The sequence below is a fragment of the Chiroxiphia lanceolata genome, chromosome 10 (genome assembly GCF_009829145.1).
Source record: "Chiroxiphia lanceolata isolate bChiLan1 chromosome 10, bChiLan1.pri, whole genome shotgun sequence".
Taxonomy (NCBI): domain Eukaryota; kingdom Metazoa; phylum Chordata; class Aves; order Passeriformes; family Pipridae; genus Chiroxiphia; species Chiroxiphia lanceolata.
In genome coordinates, this window is record NC_045646.1 from 9,625,372 (window position 1) to 9,644,384 (window position 19,013).

The 19,013-nt window shown below is 49.2% G+C and overlaps 1 protein-coding gene across 4 annotated transcripts in view; it reads right to left on the reverse strand.

Moving 5' to 3' along the window:
- DIS3L2 (DIS3 like 3'-5' exoribonuclease 2) overlaps positions 1-19,013 on the reverse strand; it is a 183,193-nt gene that overhangs the window by 4,742 nt on the left and 159,438 nt on the right. For all 4 annotated transcript variants that reach the window (XM_032698257.1, XM_032698259.1, XM_032698260.1 and 1 more), the window contains 2 exons: positions 5,788-5,971; positions 4,547-4,633 (listed from right to left, as the gene is read on the reverse strand). In XM_032698257.1, coding sequence (XP_032554148.1) covers positions 4,547-4,633; positions 5,788-5,971 — 271 coding nt within the window. The remainder of the gene's footprint in view (positions 1-4,546; positions 4,634-5,787; positions 5,972-19,013) is intronic.

A 19,013-nucleotide genomic window follows, 5' to 3' on the forward strand; every position in this document is an offset into this window, starting at 1 on the left:
CTGAAAGGGGGGAGAAACGAGGGAAGGGTGTAAGCAAGGATGGTGGCAGGACCCCACATGAGGCTGAAGGGGTCTGGGTCTGTGCGACAAGAGCTCCAGCAGCCAATGGTCCTTCTAATGACATCCTGTGTGCTGATGGCCCTTCACCGGCTGCTCAGTTTGAGCTGCACAGGGACAAGGCGGATGCTGCAGAAACTGAGCACAGAACAAAAGGTGCAAAGCCACTGCAGGGAGCTGATAGCTGCCAGCTGACCCTGCCAGGCCCAAGGACTGCCTGAACTTTCACATCACACATGGGTTTAAGCATTCTCCTGCTTCTGTTCAGGCCCTGAGGCTCATTAGCCATCCTCCCATCTTCCAGGGGAGAGCCCAGCTTGTTCCATGCCCACCATGGATGCTTTCCCAACAAGGAGCCTTGCAGAGTGGTTCCTGTGCAAGGCAATTTGGTTCTGGGTCTGGCTGCAGGCTCTCCAAGTGCCTACCTGAAGAGCACTGTGAGCTGGGATAAGTGGCTCCTCCATTCACCAAGGAAGAGACAGCCCTGCTGTGATCCCTGCTGCTCCATCCCACCATGACAGCTGGGAAGCAGAGTGGATGGACTGCCCATCTAAACCAACACCAAGGCGACAGCAGCATCGTGTTGCCCAGAAGTCTCTTCAGCAGGAACCTCTCCTGTGTCATCCCTGTTATCACATGTTACAGCTTTTATTTTTACATCTGTGAAACACCAGCTCTCAGGACTGGGAAAACAATGGGGGCTGAGCCCAGGCGGGGAGGGGAGGCTGTGCAGGTCAGGGGGGTTGTGGCGGGGTCACGGCACAGTGGCGATTGAATGAACCCATTTAAAAATAAGAGCGATTTAAAAAAAACAGGAGTAGCCAGCTCTGATTACAGAGCTGTCCTGGGATCCTCAGTTTGGGCAGCTGTATCCTCTGCTCTCCAGCCCAGCAGCACAGCCAGCTCCTGCTGAGCAGCAACGCACTGATCCGGGCAAGTAAATAGAGCAGGTTAAAAAAAGCAGCATCAGTCCTGGCCTTATTATGAGACCCAAGAGCTGGGATAGGAGTTGTGGTGGCTGCCAATTTCCACAACCCAGAATTAAATTGTTTCTGATGGACTCCACAAAGTATGGTCTCCACTCAATTAGCTCGGCTCCCACCGAACAAGGCTCTGTTGGGCAGGGAGAGACGCCAAGCACTGGAAGCTGCTGCAGGAGAAGATGAGTGCCCTTGTGCAGACAGACAGTATGAAATCTCAGGGGATTTACAGGCACTTGTGCCAAGCTTCTGGGCAGAAGGGAGGAAGGTCTTTACAATGCCAGGCAGGTAGAAAGCAGAGCACCAGACAAAATCCCTGCTGTAGGGATTTTCCCTTCCCCTGGTAAGGGTCCATCTTTGCCCTATGCCCAGCAGTGTTTCAAGTTATGCTCTGCCTTGTTTCAAGTTAGAAAAGATGCTGAAGGTCCTGTGCTGTTTGCTGTTGTCTGGGGCACTTCATCTTGATGGATGCGCTGGCCAAACCAGGCCACTGCAGGGTCCAGCACCATTTTGGACACCCTTTTGGCAGCTCTTGACTCACTGACGTTGGCATCAGCTTGGGTATCACAGCAAAAATACTCCTTTGCGCTGTAGCAGGGTGACACACTGCAGGGAGCCCAGTCCAAGCCCTATCTGATACCTGTCCTCACCACCATGACCACACTACCCAGTGACACTAGCCTGGCATAAAGCAGATGCTTCCTTATTAACAAATTTGACTCACAAGCGGTCTCAAATCTCCAGGGTTTGCTGCAATCCCTGGAGAACTGCCAGAAGCCTGGAAATAAATCAGCCCCAGCCAACCAGGGGCAGCTTTGCTCTCACGGACAGATTGAATCCCCGAGTGACTGAGCCCCTGAAAAATGGTATGTCGCTGCTCCTTCATCTGTTACAAGGCTCCTGGCATGGCAATCCAGGCGCTCACCCAGACACACACATTACCAGTTGCTTCCCACCTCCCTCCTCCTTCAAGAGGCTGATGCTTTGACCATCAGCATGCAGTGAAGATGGAAGACACAAGCTTGGAACAACGAGGGGTTAAACCTATGGACAAGTTGCTTTGGCTGATTTAGCTGCAGCCTTGTCCCTGAAACACCAGCTTTATCACTGGGAGCTGAGACATGTGCAGGGATACAGGTGACTCCTCAGTGCCCTGACCAGACGGTCTCGCCACACCATCTGTCAGAGCGATGGCCCAGCCCTCGACACCGTCCCGGGCCCCCATGTGGCTGTGCTCCACAGCTGCCAACACTCAAATCTGTCCTCTACCCCATGAGGGACTGTGACATCCGGCAGGATGGGGCTGATTCTTCCATCTGCTCTAATACTCATGGCAGGCAGCAAAAAATACTACTCCCAGGGAAAGCTCCTTCCTCCTGGAAGCTGTCTGCCCTTTCCAAGGGGTACTGACATGGCTTTAAACTACCCGTCCTCTGCATTTAGCAGTAGGAACAATGGTGGGAATCTGAACTGCTCAGGATTTTGGGGAGCTGCGAGTCCACCCCACAATGAGTGTGGTCAGAGAACAGAGACCACCGCAGTGCCATGGTCCTTCCCTAAGGACTGGAGGTCATGTGGACCCACTGCTGTCAGCACACACTGGGTTGGATTGGAAAGCTGCCCTGAAGACAGGGGGGCAGCATCCGCTCACCTGGCCGATGGCTTTGGGCAAGCCCGAAACTCCATTTACAAACTAAATTGCATAAGCATATCCCAGGATTGAGACTGATTTCTGCTTCTTCTGGTTCATGCACCACTTCCAATAATGACAGCACCCCATGACATACAGGAGTAGCACCCTTCTGGGGAGTGCCAGCAGATGGGAATGCTGCTTACCATCCAGACTCAGGCTGCCCAGCAGGGCCAATAGGCTCAGCTGTAAACAGGGTTTTGCCTGTTATGGGAGTGTGCCTGGCAGCAGGTTTGCCAGGTATGAGTGGACCTGAACCGATGGGCACCTTGATCTTCTGATGATAAAATGAGTCTAGTTCCTGCCAAAATCAAGTCTCATGGAATATTTCCTTTAAAAGTGCTTCTTTCCCAAACTGTCTGTCAGGTATCTACTCTGCAGAAGATTTCACCCCCAAAACCTTGATATCTCTTTCACATACAGAGCTAACATGTATTCACAGGGCTAAATCTTAACAAGAGCCACTGTGAAGTATATCAGAGCACACGCGCCACTTCTCCAACTAAAGTCTCAGGAGACCACAGAAGCAAAATCTCAGTAAGTCAGTGGGTCCCCAAAAGCCCATCTCCTCCTTGGTGCCACTGCAGAACAAAGTTGCATTCTCCTTGCTCATCCATCCTGGTCAATAGCCAGGTTTGCTCCACATGCTTCTACTGGCAAAGCCTAGGCTTGTGCCAGTCAACAGGACCAGAGAGGGACTCCAAGGAATGCATATCACCAGTGCACCTTCCACCAGAAAAGAAAGATGTAACAGAAAGGACCAGAATAACCCAAAGCAGGCCATGGGTTCTGGGACAACACAGCCAACTCCAGAGGACACTCCCTCTTTACAAAGCAGCACTCCTGAGCTGGGCACATAGATGAGGGGGGTGATTTACAAAATGGCTTCAGACCCCAATCCCAGTTGGAAGAAAGCATTAAGTCCCTGAAGCACAGCAGGACTTCAGGCAACTGCTAATGAGTAAATGAAGCAAATAAGCTAATTAGAAGAGTGACAGTCAAATGAGTGATGTTGGGAAGATGATTCATTCCTGCAGTGATAAGCAGGCCACAGCAGAGAGACCATTTCCGGAACGTGCCCCTTCTCCCTGTGGGGTAGGAGTTCCCTAAAACCAGGCTGTGCTATGCCCAGCTGCAAGTGCAGCTGATGATTCACAAAAACTTTTTTTGATGGTGATAAACACCCAAATAAGTGTCCTGAGCTGCAGATGCACCAAACATGACAACTGGTGTCAGCAGCACAAGCCTCCATTGCAGTGACTGTCACAGAAAGCCACTTGGGCTGGAGGGAGACCAAAGGTTTTCCAGAATTTCCCTGATTCTAAGAGCAGATACCAGACTGTGCTTATGGCCAGTTCCACACCCCTATATCATCCTCACTCTTGATTCCTTCTTTGGACCAGTTGGGATACCATGGTGTGATGAAATGGCACAAACATGAACCCTGGAGCCCACAACCAGCTCTTCACAGAGCAAGCTGGGCCCTTGTGAGTCTGCTGACACCCCACATGCAGCTTCAAGGGTGAAACATCCAAACACGGGATGTCCCAACAGGGACACTATGGAGGACAAGGAAAGACTCAGCCCAACCCTGCCATCCAGTGAAGCTCTGTTGCTCAGGGGATACTCCCACTGCCAGCTACACAGTGCTGGAAGCTCTGGGGGAAGCTGCTGGCAGCCCCAAAGCATCATGTTCAGTGTTCATTCACTCTCCCTGTGTGGAACAACGAGCTCAGTAATGCAGAAGGGGCGAGGATTGAAGATAGAGCCACAGCAGAAAGCTACAGCTACAGCCAGATGTGTCCAATGCTGTTCTCACCTGCATGGGCCTGGAGAACATGTAGGTCAGCACTTCTTTCCTTGCTCTGGAATATTTGTCAACACCAAATATTTCATTTAGGCTTTTCTGAAGGAGAAAAGAGAGAGCATTCAGTGTTGGTATGTTATGGTGGTAGAGCAACCCAGGCAGACCTTACAGGAGCAAACAGCAGCTTGTCAAAGCCAAATTCCTCCTTTTCCTGCAATTCCCCTTATAAGCAAAAGGTGCACATAAAACTGGGCTTTGCTGTGGTCCCAGCAGCCCCGGCAGGACTGCACACAGAGTCCTGAGTACTGACCCACCTCCTGGGCTCAGTGGCAGGGAGCACCCAGGGCACAGGGACTGCTGTCTCTGTCCCCAGTTGTGCAGTGTGCAACAGTGCCCATAAACCCTCTCCTGACCTGTGCCTGGCTCCCATCCAGCTACTGAGAGCTTCAGCACATGGACTAATGGGACTCTGGGGAGATGTGGATATGGGAGGTCACTGGTTGGGGTTAGCAGTGAGGAAGGGCTGGAGGGTTCAAAGTGCAGGAGAGGAGCTGAGTGAGCAACCCCGTGTCTGCTGACATAGGCTGGGCACAGCCAGCAAGCGAGAAAAGCAGTCCCAGCTGATGGAGGGGTGTGCAGGAGGCCAGTGGGGATGGGATTAACAGAGGATTATCCACAGTCCAGTTGCTGCGAGTAAAGAAAATCCTGGAACCTGTGCTGCGCTGTTCAGCTGGAGTTCAGCCTCAGGACATGCTCAGCAGAGGAGTGGTCAGATACCTCTTGCACTGGCTGCATCTGACCTTTCCCAGAACCGCTCTTCAGTCCTTCCCAGTCACCCTGCTCCCCACCCTGCCCTCCCTGAGACCTGCAGCAGCCCCGACAGAAACACCCCCTTGCACAGTTACTTTACTTGCAGTATGGAGCAAATTCCCTGCTCAAGACCTAGCTAGAGAAGGAAATCTGGGTGTCCCAGTGAGTGCTCCTGCACTGAAACATCCTTCCCATTGCAGGGAGGGCAGCGCTGGGGTCACCTGCAAGGTCCTTCCTTCCCTATTCTAACCTCTGTGCACAACATGGCAGACCAAGACAATAGTGAATGAGGGAGGTGTTTTGTTTTGGTATGGAATAGCTGTCAGCTTTGCTTGGGCAGAGAGGGACAGGGAATAAACCACATGCTGCCACAAACATGCCATCACGTAGCTGCCCCTCCTCTGCCCCCATTGCCCTGCTGCTCCCCAGGCCAGTGCACTCACCTGCAGGGTCCCTGCACTGCTGAAGTCGATGTCAAGGCCGACTTGGTTGCAAAAGTCCATGAGGTCTTTCAGCAGCTTGGTTTGGGGTGAGGGGTGGCGGCGAAGGAAGGCCTGCTCGGGGAAGAAGTGGTAGATCCGATGGGCCACGGCCATGTTCGCCAGCAGCATGAACTCTTCCACCAGCCTGCAGCACGAGGGAAACAACCCCAGACCCCAGTTAGAGAGGGGAGTCCCCTGGCAAGCCAAGCCAGTCCACAGTGATGGGAATTAACACGACACAGAGGGACAGGGGAGCAGCTTGTAGTTGCTGTCATAAGCACAGATTAGATCTGAGACTGCAGCAAATCCCCCCCAAATTCTCACTTTCTAGCTGAGGTTTCCCCAGAGACTCAGAGTAAGCTGCCTTGCTGGCACAGACAAGCAGAAGTCAGTGAAAAATTGACAGCTTAAATTAGGATAAAATAATCTCCCTTTAGGTCATTTTATCTCCTGAAACGCTCGACAAGCAAAACAAACGCCGTGCGAAAGACAGCATGGAAAACAAACACACATCTCTGTCTTCCTGGGCCAGAGAAAACAGCGCCTTGCTCGCTCCCCATCCTGAGCTCGACATGTGTGGTCAGGCCCAGCCACCGAGCCCTGCCCCAAGCTGGCCTTCCACCCACAGCACAGCCCAGCCAGTCCCTGGGCAGGGCAAGCCACTGGCATCACTCAAGTAGGGCTGCCTTCGGCATCCAGGTAATGGTGAGTCCTCACTTTCCAGCTCTGAATGTACACCCATTGAATGTAAACCTCAAGGACTACACACTGCTAAGGAAAGCAGTCCCAGCACTAGGGATCATCTTTGGTGCATTTATGAGTTGTGCTACCAGCTGTAGGGCTGTGTCACAGGAGACTTGTTTACCTGGGCTTAAATAAGCAGAGAGATGTGCTTAACTGGGCTTCCTGCTATTTGCTGCATGTATTCCCAGGGCTGCTAACTGGTGCTAATTACCAAAAAAGATAATAGATTTACAGAAGTAACCTCATCCTCCCAGCAATGCCTGAGCGAGCTGTGCCTGATTATGCCGGCTCAGCCCTGTCCTCCTGCAGGCAAAGCAGCAATTTTGCAGGGCTGGCTGGGGGACCAGGGCTGGAGCCAATAATCCTGCAGCTCCCAGCTGCACCAGCCACTGCTGGTGAGACTGGTCAGGTGAGATGTGCAGGGTGCTGTGCTCCTGAGGTACTCACTACAGCAGCAACACATTCTCAGCCTGGGAGTACTTGCCAAGAACTCAAAAGGGAAAGGAAATAAAGACAAGCCCAGAAAAGGAATAAGTACCTGACAGTGATAATCTGCAGTAGAAATATTAGTCTTTAATGGGAAAGAGCTCCCTTATTAAGAGCCTTGCAGATTCTCCCAGAGTGTTTTGTGCCAGAGGCCAATGCTTCAGGCCCCACAGCGAGGGCAGGAGAGACACCCTGGCACAGGGGCAGTGTGGGTGGGGGGGAGCAGCACAGCCTAAATGGGAAGGGGCTGCTCGCCCTGTCCTTGGGAACACCTGCCCATGGGGAGATGCTACCAGAGGCCAAGGGCTGGGTCGGGTGTGGGCAATGCCCGGCAGCCCGAGCAGGATCAGGACACACTCCTGAGGGACCACTTCCAAGAGGGCTGAGCCAGGCTCTTGCTGCTCCTGTGCAACTGAGCCGGCAGATGGCAACCTCGGTCCCTCTATGGCCACCGGCTCCGGGGGGGTGCAGGACAGCGCTGGGCACCCTGGGGGTGGGGCAGCCAGAGGCATCCAGTGGGTTATGGCATGGCCATCCCCATCTCCTGTGGGTGACTCACCAGCTCTCACACCAGAGGCACGTGGGAACAGTGGCCTGAGGACAGGTGTGAGGCTGTGCCAGGCAATGCTCACACCTGAGAAGCCCTTTCTGCCCAAGCCAGCTCATAGGGAGGCACAAAAAACAGTGTGGGCTGTGAAAGGCAGCGCCCCTCCCTCCCTTGGGCTTCAGTGAAATGAAACAGGGAGACTTTTCCAGCTCTAGCCCCAGCTACACAGATTCATGCATGGGCAAAGGTTGGCCATGGAGTCCCTGCCCGATCCTTGAAATGTGGCCTCTATGGAGTGAGATGCAAACCCATTTTTAAGGACAAAGTAATAAACAACTGTGAACAAAATCTCCTCTTTGGCACAGATATAATGGGCTCATCACATGTCCCAGACAGTGAGTGAGTGCTCAAGCAGCTCCTGCCATTCCTGTTCCTATTGAGCACTGGAGTGTGAAGCTTCATCTCTTACCTTCAGCGACACTTTGGGCTGGAGGCAGTTGCCACCTGATTATTAAGTTCTGCATTTTGTTTTACTACTCTGGGGCTTGGTCTTTTACAATTTCCTGGAGATATCCTTGTTCTGATGTTGTAGGTAGTACTGAATGGAAGCTCATACCTAAGCACGCTCCTGCCAGGGATGTTTTTTCTCTTAAAGTAAAACTGACAGCCCATATTACCCACTTTACTCTGCAAAATCCCATCCTGGGGAGCACCCAGGAGCTTTGCATCCATGACAGTGTGTGGAGGATGTGACTGTAGATATTCAGAACTGAAAAAGTACTCTTGCTCTCTCACCCAAAGGCAGGGGTAGGCTTTGGGAGACACATCTGCAGTTCGGGCTTTCAAGGAGCAGGTAACACAGATAAGGCTGGACACTGCCCTGTACCTGGGGGGAAAAGAAACTCCAGGATCTGATGGGTTTGTTTGTATCAGCTGAGGTTAATGAACCCAGAGTGCTCTGGGAAGGCTGCAATGCCCTGTGGGCTGATGCCAAAACACTTTGCACAGACAGAGGGTCCTTCTCATCTCTGGATCACTGGGGGGTCATAGAACTGCTCCCCACACATTGCAGCAGTCCTGCAAGCTTGAAAGGGAAGAACAGTGTGGGGCTACTCCATAGTAACTCCTAGCCAGATTTGTTCTAAACATCAGGAGTTAGTCCCTAGGGAGAGGAAAGCAGCTTCCAGAAGGCACAAGTCATAGCTGGCTAATCCAGAGCATGTGAGAGCCTGCCAGGGTCAGAGGAAACAAGCTGGGGACAGCGAAGGAGCTGGCACCTGTGCCTGGAGTTAAGCCACGTCATCTCCCAGCAGAGCAATGGAGTCTGTGGCTCAGGACATGAAGAGGTAGACAAGATCTGCATCAAACAGCTTAATGTGGTGGTCTCATTGCACCTAAAAGGAAAACCTTATTCCCAAGAGGAGCTCACGCTGCATGGGATGTTGGTGACTCAGTGGGATGAGCCAGGGTTAGGACAGCCCACAAAGCTGGCAAGGCTTCAGGTGCCGAGGAGTAGGAGGGCACAGCAAAGCTGCTGCCTTTCTGCCCTCCCCATGTAGCTTTTTAGTTGCACTTTTAGCTCATCTCCTCATCAGGTCTTCAACTCAGCAAGCACTATGCTGTGGCTTGGAGAAAAGCAATGGATGCTGAGGCTAGTGGGAGCAGAGGCTGGCAGTAGCCTGGATCCACACCAGTGCCTGGTGCTGATGTTACTGGGAGCTGTGCTGAAGCCCTGCTAACTTGTCGGCAGGTCAAATGACAAGAGGTTTTGGTTTGGGGTTTTTTTTTCCTTTTTCTTGAAACAGCCTAGCTTGGAGTCTGGCTCAGTACAGCTGGCAGACGGGAGTGCAAAGAAAAATATTTCATGGCTAAAAAAATGGAGACAGAAAGACTGGTCCATCTGAACACGCACTGAATGAATCCCATGTGAAATGCATTCTAACACCATCGCTACAGTTTCCTCTGGATTAGCTGAGCTATCCTTGGCTCCTGGCTCCATAAAATCTCATAAACAATTTGATCTGAACTTTTGCCCTTTCTGTGCTGATGTGAGGTTTCCTCTGCCATCCCACAGACAGGGCTAGAGGTCAGCAGGTGGCTGTCCCTCCCATAGGTGTCTGCAGATCCCAGCTGTCCTGTTCACCCAGGCTGCAGGAGGGAGCGTTTCCAAATCTGTTCAGTGCATCATTTAACATGTGCACATGCGAGAGGGAGGAGAGGGAGTGATGGGATGGCTTATGAGCTCTGTAACGTGTACATCTCCTGTTGGCTCTTTCAATACTCTGATTTTTCTTATGAGTTATGTGGGTGAAACTCATAATCTGCCTTATGCAAGAGGTTAACCCGAGTGTATGGTTTACACTCATCTCTGAGTTTCAAACGTGACCAAGGCATACTAGTCCCTAAATCTCATCAACTGCTGGGGAGATTTCAGGTTCCTGACGTGCTCTTAAATGCAGGCCTTGGTGCTTTTCAAAGTATCCTAAATGATGGTCACAGCTACTGTAGGCAAAAAGCCACCTATAAAACCATCCAGTTGAAGAGTACTGATGTAATCTCAATGGCAGCCCCAAACTCAAGCTACTGGGCTGTAACTCCTCTCAGACAGCTCCTGCCAGAGCCAAACATCCATGGGACATGGGAAGAGGAGCTACACACTCAGATCCTGGAATTGCTTTAGTAGCAGCATTACCATTTGCTCTGTAAAAGGTTAGGCAGACACTTCCCAATCTCTTGATAGCAACCTTGAAAAAATACTGACACCCTTAGCAAGTTGGTTGGTTGAGGGCAAATAAAATACTAGTTTCTCGTGCCAAATCTCTGCAGAGCAAAGCAGGGCAAGTAAAATGTCTATTTGGCTGCTTGTCTCCATGGCAATACAGCCAGGCTATACAGCAACCATCGAAGTGCCCGCTCTCCCTGATTAACTTGACAAACGACATTAGCTAAGCAAGGTTCGCTGAAAGGGAAAGACAAGGAGTACTTTGTTTGCAATCCAGTAAGTGCAGGAAGGAGGCAGGCAGCTTAAAGAGAAATGTCACTAAAACATCTGCTGTTCCACCAGTGTAACAGACCCACAGGCTTCAGAGCCAACAGCAGTGAGGTGGGGCTGGACACATGAGCACAGCTCTTCCCCCATGCCGCCTTCTTCACTTCCATCCCCTCTGCAAGATGTAACTGATGGGTGCATGCAGGTGTTGGAAGAGTTATCACAGCTGAGGTATGAGAGACAAACCCAAAGCACCATGCACTTCTCCTATGGCAGGGTCTTTTGCTTTTGACAGGCTGAAGAAGTTGGTCTTTTTATCATGTGTAGCTCATTGTGGAAACCTGCTCCCAAAGGGACAGAGCCAAACTGTTCTGATCTGGACTCTGAGCTCCCCTTGGTCCCTCTGGCTGGGTCAGCTGCCACCAGGTAAATCCCCAGTATCTTTCCAGCAGCTCAGACTTGAGCCAAATGTAACCACCCATTTCTGTAAAGGTTACCAATCTTCTTTCTCCTAACCCATCACAAAATCCCATCTGCTCCTCTCCATCTTGCCTCTCCTTCACAGCACGTGCTCCCTCCTGCACAGGAGGAGAAAAAAGCACAGGGAAAAAAGCTTTTGCTGCTCAAACTCCTTCCCATCTATGGATGGATTTACCATCCCAGCTCACCATGGGTTTGTGCTTCAACCTGCAGTCAAGACTTCTGGTTTCTCAATCCATATCTATGTGCCTGCCTCAGGTGTTCAGCTCCACGCTGGGTCCAAACAGGGTTAGGACAGTATAGCTTTGAAAGCATCACACTTAGTTTGTGTTTGAACCAAACAGTGCCACTGGAGGCAGCCCTGACGTGTTTGTGTGTGTCTGAGAGGGCTCTAAAGACACTGATGGATATATATCCCCTTGCTAAGGGTAGCACACTGCTGAGAGCCCTTGCTCTCTGCTGGCTTGGAGGGGATTATAATTACAGCACACTCTCATAATAAACAGCAGATCTACAGCCACCTCCTGGGAATGGGACTCTAAATCCTGCTGCATTTGCCCAGAGAAAAGTCACCTTCCACAAAAGGGCTGCAAACAGTCCTGTGCACATCCAACAGCAGCAGCAGCTGAAGGAAAGTGGTAAAGAAACAGCACCACGGTTCAACCAACAAACCCTCTCCAGGGTGTTAAGTCCAAAGACGCTGGATGTGGTACGACTTTTTCTTCTTTTCTTTAAATCATGTTCGTTTATTTTTGATTACAGCTCTTCCATGAAGCAAAGGAACTTGAGAGGTTTCTATAAAAGCTCTTCTAAAAGCAACATTACCTAATCCCGCATCTCCTGAGAGCGCAGCCAATGACAGAATCATGCTCTTTGGCGAGTAGCTGGACCAGCACTTGCAATGGCTCTTTTCCATGCAAAATTCTGTAAGAACAGTGTACTGCCTTCCTGGTGACACTCTGCCTAACCTACAAACAGGAGCATCTTCAGCCATCCACTCTGGAGCAGCACTGCTGCTTGAAGAATTCTGACAATCAAATCCCATTATCCAAAAAAACTGGATGTTACATACAAACCTTGCAGTGTTGGTGTGGAGCTCATGTTGCCAATAACAGTTGCCAAAAGACCAAAAGACCTACTTTTTTTCTTGCCTTTTTTAAAAGGCAAGAACGCTGGTGGTTCCTGGCTTGATGAAAGTCATTTGTGCTCCTCTCGCAGCTAGCAGTAGCCTTGTACAAAGCATAGCTGAATAATGGAATTACTCCACTTTCTGAGATTGCTCAATTAGCTCTTGGTTAAAACTGCTAACACTGAAACTTGATGAGAATAGCAGCTCCGAGGCAGTTTTAGATTCATTTCTTACTAAGCAAGAATGGCTTTTCCCTCTAATGAACTCCCTTTCTGGGGTATAAAGAATGCCCTTTTCATTTGTTATGGTGCCTTCCCAGTAATAGATGACTACAACACAAATGCATGGGAGGGTTCTCTGAATACAAATGTCACTTACAGACCACGCTCACACCTTGAGGCTGGAAATGCCACGAGACCACTCTCTTTGCTTTACCCAAATTATCTGCAGTACGGTGGAAAACCGTTTTAAGCTCTCAGTATTGAAGCTGGCTCCTGAAGGCATTTGGCATGATTAGGAATTAATTGCCTAAAGCCTGATGTACTGGTTTGCACACAGGGATTTAGACCACTAGAAAAACCTCAGCCTGAGTTCCTCTGAAATTATCGACAGCATTGTGCAGCCCCGTTATATGAAAGTGCTGCCCTGATCTGGTAGCACGATGTCAGGGCAGACGTCAGGGCGCTGGACGGCACAAGCGGCCCCAGAGCCTTCAGTACCTCTTGGCTCTCGGCTGTGTGGGTGAAAAATGCACCCTGCCTGGCCTGGAGCTCTTCACCCTCATCTGTGGTTTGTATGGAAGTCAACACCTGCCTGCCCTACCACCCTCCATCCCATCTTGATCAAAACGGCAATGGAAACACCACTGGACTGAAGAGTGAGTGTTGCAGAGGACACAGGCTCTGCGGGCTATGCCTCTTCATTAAATGTTAATATATCTGCAGTCTGCTCCTTTTCATGCAAATTGGCAACAACCTTCAGACTGAAGTGCCCCTCTGTGCCAAAACAGCACCTTCAGCTGCTGTGGGCCAGGGATGAAAGTTTAGACCTGCACCCATGTGCCGGGCCACACCGGACATGGAGGTACAACTTCAGCAGGCTCCCTCAGTCCCAGCTCCAGCATTCTCCACAATTTTCTCAAGACTATCACATTTTTTAACCCAGGGCAGAGAACCTTGGGATGGGGCAGAGGAGAGGGAAGATACCTCACAACCAGCCAGACTGGCAGTCCACATTCCTGAGACGTGCAGTCTGATATACCACTGGCTCCGAAAGCACAGCTTATGACAAGACACATAATATTAATGTCATCCAGAGTCTGGCTAAGGGGGGAATGGAAAGAATTCCTGAATGAATGCAGACAGTCCCTCTGCTGACGGGAAAGTCTCCGGCCCCACACATCAGGCCAGCACCGCTTGTTATCAGGCTGCATTTCCCACTGAAAGGAGGAAGCTGGAATGAAAGGCACTTTTCCTCACCATTAGAAGTTTATACAAGTGATTTATGGGTCAGAAAAATTAGAAGCTCGTTGCTGAGTGCTCCATACAGCAGCGTGTGCTACGTGGCTGCTGACCAGAAATGCCAAGACCCATTAGGTGGAAGCAAAGGGCAGCACGATGCAAAGTTAAAGATGCTTTTTGCCGATTTAATTAATTAGCCAGGTCTTTTCTCCATCCCCCGCAGCCTTCATTAATGTAACATTGAAGTGAAGAAATATTAACAATTCAGACAACACATTAATATTAACACAACACCTGCAAAATGCAAATGTAAGTCCATTAGGTAAACATGATCTTAAGCCATCAAGGCAGAAATAACACTCTGACATTTTGTAGCACAAGTATCCTGCAGAGATACTGTCCATCACTTATGCTCCATTATAAAGCCATGGCCCCTGGTATGTGGGGGGCTCCTCATCTGTTACTAGTCCCTGAAAGGATGAGAAAAACTTACATTTCCATTAAGACATTTGCCTGTTCCATATGCAAAGTGTCTTACTAAAGCCATGTCACGAACCAGAAAGATCAAAAGCGATTTTTAAAAGGATTTTATCTCTGTGCTGGCAGGGATAGAGATAAAACCTGAACCTGATAGCTTGTAAATATTAACCTACACTTGGGATCGCTCCAAAACATGAGCTTTCTATTACAGTGGTTCCATCTGAGATAAGTTTTCATTAAGGGAGAAACAAACAGTTAATCACCCGGAGAACTGATAGTGCTGTAGGGAGTCAGAGACTGCTAGAACCAGCCTTCCTGTTCCACATTCCCCATCAGCTAATGCTCTCCCAGACATTCCTAATGAGGAGACATTCACACCCTGTGTGTGTTTCTCCTTTCAGCCTTTGGATGTTTTTTTCCAGTTTACCTGGCATTAAAGAGTTGATTATTTCCAAAGCAGGAGACAATCTGATGGACAAGGGGGAAATAAAGAATAATGGATGAACATCCTAGACTAGAAGCATATTCTGAGATGGTCAATGACTGGGAGAGCATCCATCTACCAACCAGGATATGACCCAGGGACAAACAAGCAGGGGCCTGCAGAAGCTCATGAAGAGATGAACAACAAAAGATAATTCAAAAAAAGTTTAAAATACCAAAACCATGGAAAGTAATCTAAATAATCTGGCATCCAAATGCACTGGTGGTAAAACAACTCAACATGTACCTCCTTATGTTCATGAAGTGCAAGTCAGGCAGTGACTTGCTAGGTAATATCCTCTTTTGCTGCAAGTCTCTGGTCCAAGCAATGCAGGATAATCAAAGTTTGGATCAGATTGGCCTTTTCCAGTTGAGTTCTAGCAATCTCCAAGGTCAACTTTCTTACAGCCCCTCTGGGTGCCTGTTCCAGTTCTTAACCACACTCACAAGTGTTGTTTGAGCTTTATAGGAAGAGACCTCCAGGAGAAGCAATCACCCAGACTGGCCAGCCTTCAGCAAGGGCCTTGCCAGAGGAGGAATGCTCAGGAGAAGCCTGTTACAGATCAAGGGAATTAAAATGACCACTGGGACCAGTGGTTCTGAGAAGATCCATGTCAGAAAAACACACTCAGCTTAACGAGGTCCCCAGCAGACAACACCTAAAGGCAGCTGCTCCCTGGTTGTGGGATGCTCTGCTGGGGGTGCTGCTTTCCAGGCAAGGCCACAGAGCAGGGCTCCCAGCACTGCCCTGGTTCAGCCTCAGATTTGCAGTTGTAGCACTGAGTGTGGGCAGGTTAAGGGGAACAGTTGTATCAATACCGAGCAAGGGATCCAGCTGGCTCCAGCTGTATTATTCTTGGTCTGAAACAATTGCAAAGCACAACACATGAACCTTCTGGTTACCAGGACTTTCAAAGACATGGAAACCCTAAGGGGAGGGGAGCAAGGTATGGGGGACACTGACAGCAGATCGGGGTTAAAACAACCAATAAAAGTTGGCAGGGAGATAAAAGGGAAACGGGCAACACAGAATTTGGGGGTGATGTTTTCTAAATACCCTACTGAAATATTCTGGATAACTTCTGTTTTCAAGCAGCCTCTTGGCAGATTAAAATGTCCCAGAAGGTTTTATATCCAGCTCCTACAATCTTAAACTAAATATTAGGTGAGAAAAACATGCTGCTAAAGGAAAGTCAGACATAGCCATGAGTGAAAAACAATGATCAGGAGAATGAACATATTGGGTTTGTTGAATATACAATCAGCATCAGTTTTCTTGCCCAAAAAATAAAGCCAAGGGAATAAAATGCAGAGATGAGCAGAATGGAAAAGCTGTAGGAAATTTAGGCAATCTCCCCCCCCGGCCCATCTTTCCCAGGCAGGACTCTCACCCTGTCTGGCCTCAGTGGATAGGCTTGGAGCTTCGCTGGGAATTCCTGACAGAGCTTTACCCCCTCTGCAGCAGGACAGGCTCAAGGTACAATGGGTCTTTTCCATCTGTAACTTCTCTCTCTTGACTTTTATGTGCATTGATTCAAAAGCTATTTGATTTACTGACGCAGGGGCTGTGAAGAGTCTGGCTTGGTCTAAGGACAGCCTGAGGTTAAAGGCAGCAATGCAATTTCACCACCACGTCCATTATAAGAAAATGTTCAGATCTGAATTTACAGTCATGTTGCAGCGAGCCCACACATCATGGCAAGCTGAAATCACCCTCATTTACACAACAGGATTGAGGAAAAACTGACAAACATCCTCCTTGAGCTGGACACACAATGGGAAAAGCCAAGCAGCATGGATGGGAGTGGGTGCTGAATGGCATCTCGCTGCCAGACAGGAGGATGTGCGGCCCTGGCGACAGAGGGTTGTTTGTCTCCAGCTGGAGCTACTTACAGCCAGATGGCAGATGAGAATAGATAAGGCAGTTTCAGTGAGACCATAACAGGTAAGGATGGGTGGCTTCATCTAAGCAAGAAAGAATCATATCCTTAAAGTCCAGAGATGGATATGACAACTCTCCAGAGCTGAATTAGTAGAAAAGGACTTTGTTTCACATCACAGTCCCTCTACTGAAATCACATGAAAGTGAGAACAAGCTCTGTTGATACTGAGGTCTGCAAAACCTCACACACCGCTGGGTGAAGTTAGCAAATGTCTCTGTCCCTGGATCTCAATTCCAGTGAGTAATCTGGTTATTCCTGCTAATTCCTCCACTGATTTTTATGGATCCCTCAGCTGCATTTAAGAGCAGAGAAACCAAAAATAAATCCACAATGATACCCTGGATTGCTCCTTTTTCACTAGATCAAGGCAAGTTTGGTTAAAATAAAGACCCAGGTGTGATGAAAAAGAATTCTTGCTATGTTACCTTCCAGGCTCTGCAACCAGAGTTCAGCAGCACAGACCAAACTCCCGAAAAAATCTACCATCACCAAAAAGCAGATATACAGACCTGTCAGCACATTTGTGCTGCTGAAACCAACCAGTCTAAGCACCGGATTGTGATAAGATTTGCAACACTGTCATCTTGCAAAGCCTTGGCAGTGCCTTTTAATCCTTGAAAAGGAGCACTTCAGCCATCAGTTCTTGCCTTTATATATTAATGTTGCAAAGCCAAAACAACAACCTTTCTTGGAGCACGGGGCATATCCTAAGATGCCCTGGAGTTTTCTTGTCCTACAGACATTGAGCAGTAATCTCCAAATGACAAAACAGAAATAAAATCATATATCCTCATGCTTTGGTGAGCCTCCAGTCCAGGCCTGACAGATACCTGGCTCTGGGTGCTGCATCTCTCAGATTACTTAACCCTTGAATGAACAGGGAAGATGTACATTTAAAAGAAGAAAGCCCAGTTTTATCCTTTTCCCCCTTCAAATCCACTTTAAAGCTCTTTCAGTGAACCCTGCTAACTCTTGTGCAAAGATCCTTTTCCCCCTTTAAGGCAGGTGTACCCTGCCTGCAGATCTGGTACTGTGTAAACCAACCTATAATGAAAAAAACTGCAAATTCTCTCAGTGACCTCAGGCTCAGAATCAGGTATTGATTTGCTGGTTCTTCCTGTTCCTTCCCTCATCATTTCCTGCAACTGGAAGGATATAGGAAACACTACCTGTGCTCCTGATTCCTAAATCAGTCACCCTAAAGCCCTGAAATATCTCTTGAATGCCGTTGGACTTCTTGTTGAAAGTTCATTGCTGCCTACCTGAAAAATCCATAATGGATAATGTCTGAGGGCTGTACCAGGGTGGAAAGTTTTCTCTTCACATCTTTAACCCGGGCCCCAGGGAGGCAGCAGACTTCCCTAAGGAGTGGGTCTGGTCTGCATATTGGGCCTTCAGCTCTCTACCAAGGGTTATTCAATAACATCGAGTAAAAGCTTTGGGAGCTTCCTCCAACTGATCAACCTGTTAAATCCAGACAGCTGAGGAAGACAGTGAAGGAGGACAGATGCCCTTTCCTGACCCAACAGGGGACAAACCCACCCAGAACCACTGCCTGCAGCAGCAAGGTGACTGTGCCAAGAGGTGTTAAGAGAAAGGGGGCACATGCTAGTTAAAACAGACAATCCAAGTACCTGAGAAAGGGCAGGGATTACAAGAACCTGGTAACCCACCACAAGGGATATAAAAGCTTCTGTTACTGCCCACATTTCATGTGCTCACATGTGCTATCTGGACATGACAGACACCAGAAGCTTCTGTGAATGCTTGTGGAAGTGTGACCCTCTGTAGCAGGAGAGGTACCAACCCCATTTCAGTCTGAGCTTGCTCCACAACACACCGAGATAGATTCCACACAGAAAGGAAACAGTTTGAGAGTGATGCATGGATGGGCTGAATGTGAAAGCATGGGAAACACAGCTTTTGGTACGTGCAATCCAGGCACATTATACCCTCTTTGAAACTCACTCTCCCATTGTTATTTAACATCCTGCAAGTTTCAGCCAGAGACGCAGTCTCCCATCCGTGCCCCAAACTGGCCTGGGTAGGGCTGGGAAGAAGAAAGGGAGCTTGAAATGAACTGTGGAAAGATTTAAGTGCTCTAACTGCTGCTTTCCAATACAATTTTCCACTTGGGGCAGGGGAAGGGAAGGAGGAAAGCCTGACAGTAGTTTAGAGCCAGTCACAATTGTGACAGGTTCTTCTTTTCCATTTCCAACCAGCTCACAGGCAGAAGGAGCACTTTAACTTCCATTAATTATCACAGCCTTATTTCAGCCTAGGGTTTCAGAGCAGCAGTGGCGAATTCTTAGGACCTGTTAGGAGCAGGTCCTGCCTCAAATTGTGTGCTACTCTGCTCAGTACAGTAAAACTGTCATTCAAGAAACCAAGAGCTACTGCAACTCTCCCTAGAGTACCTTAGTTTGCAGCCAAGGGCATCTCCCAT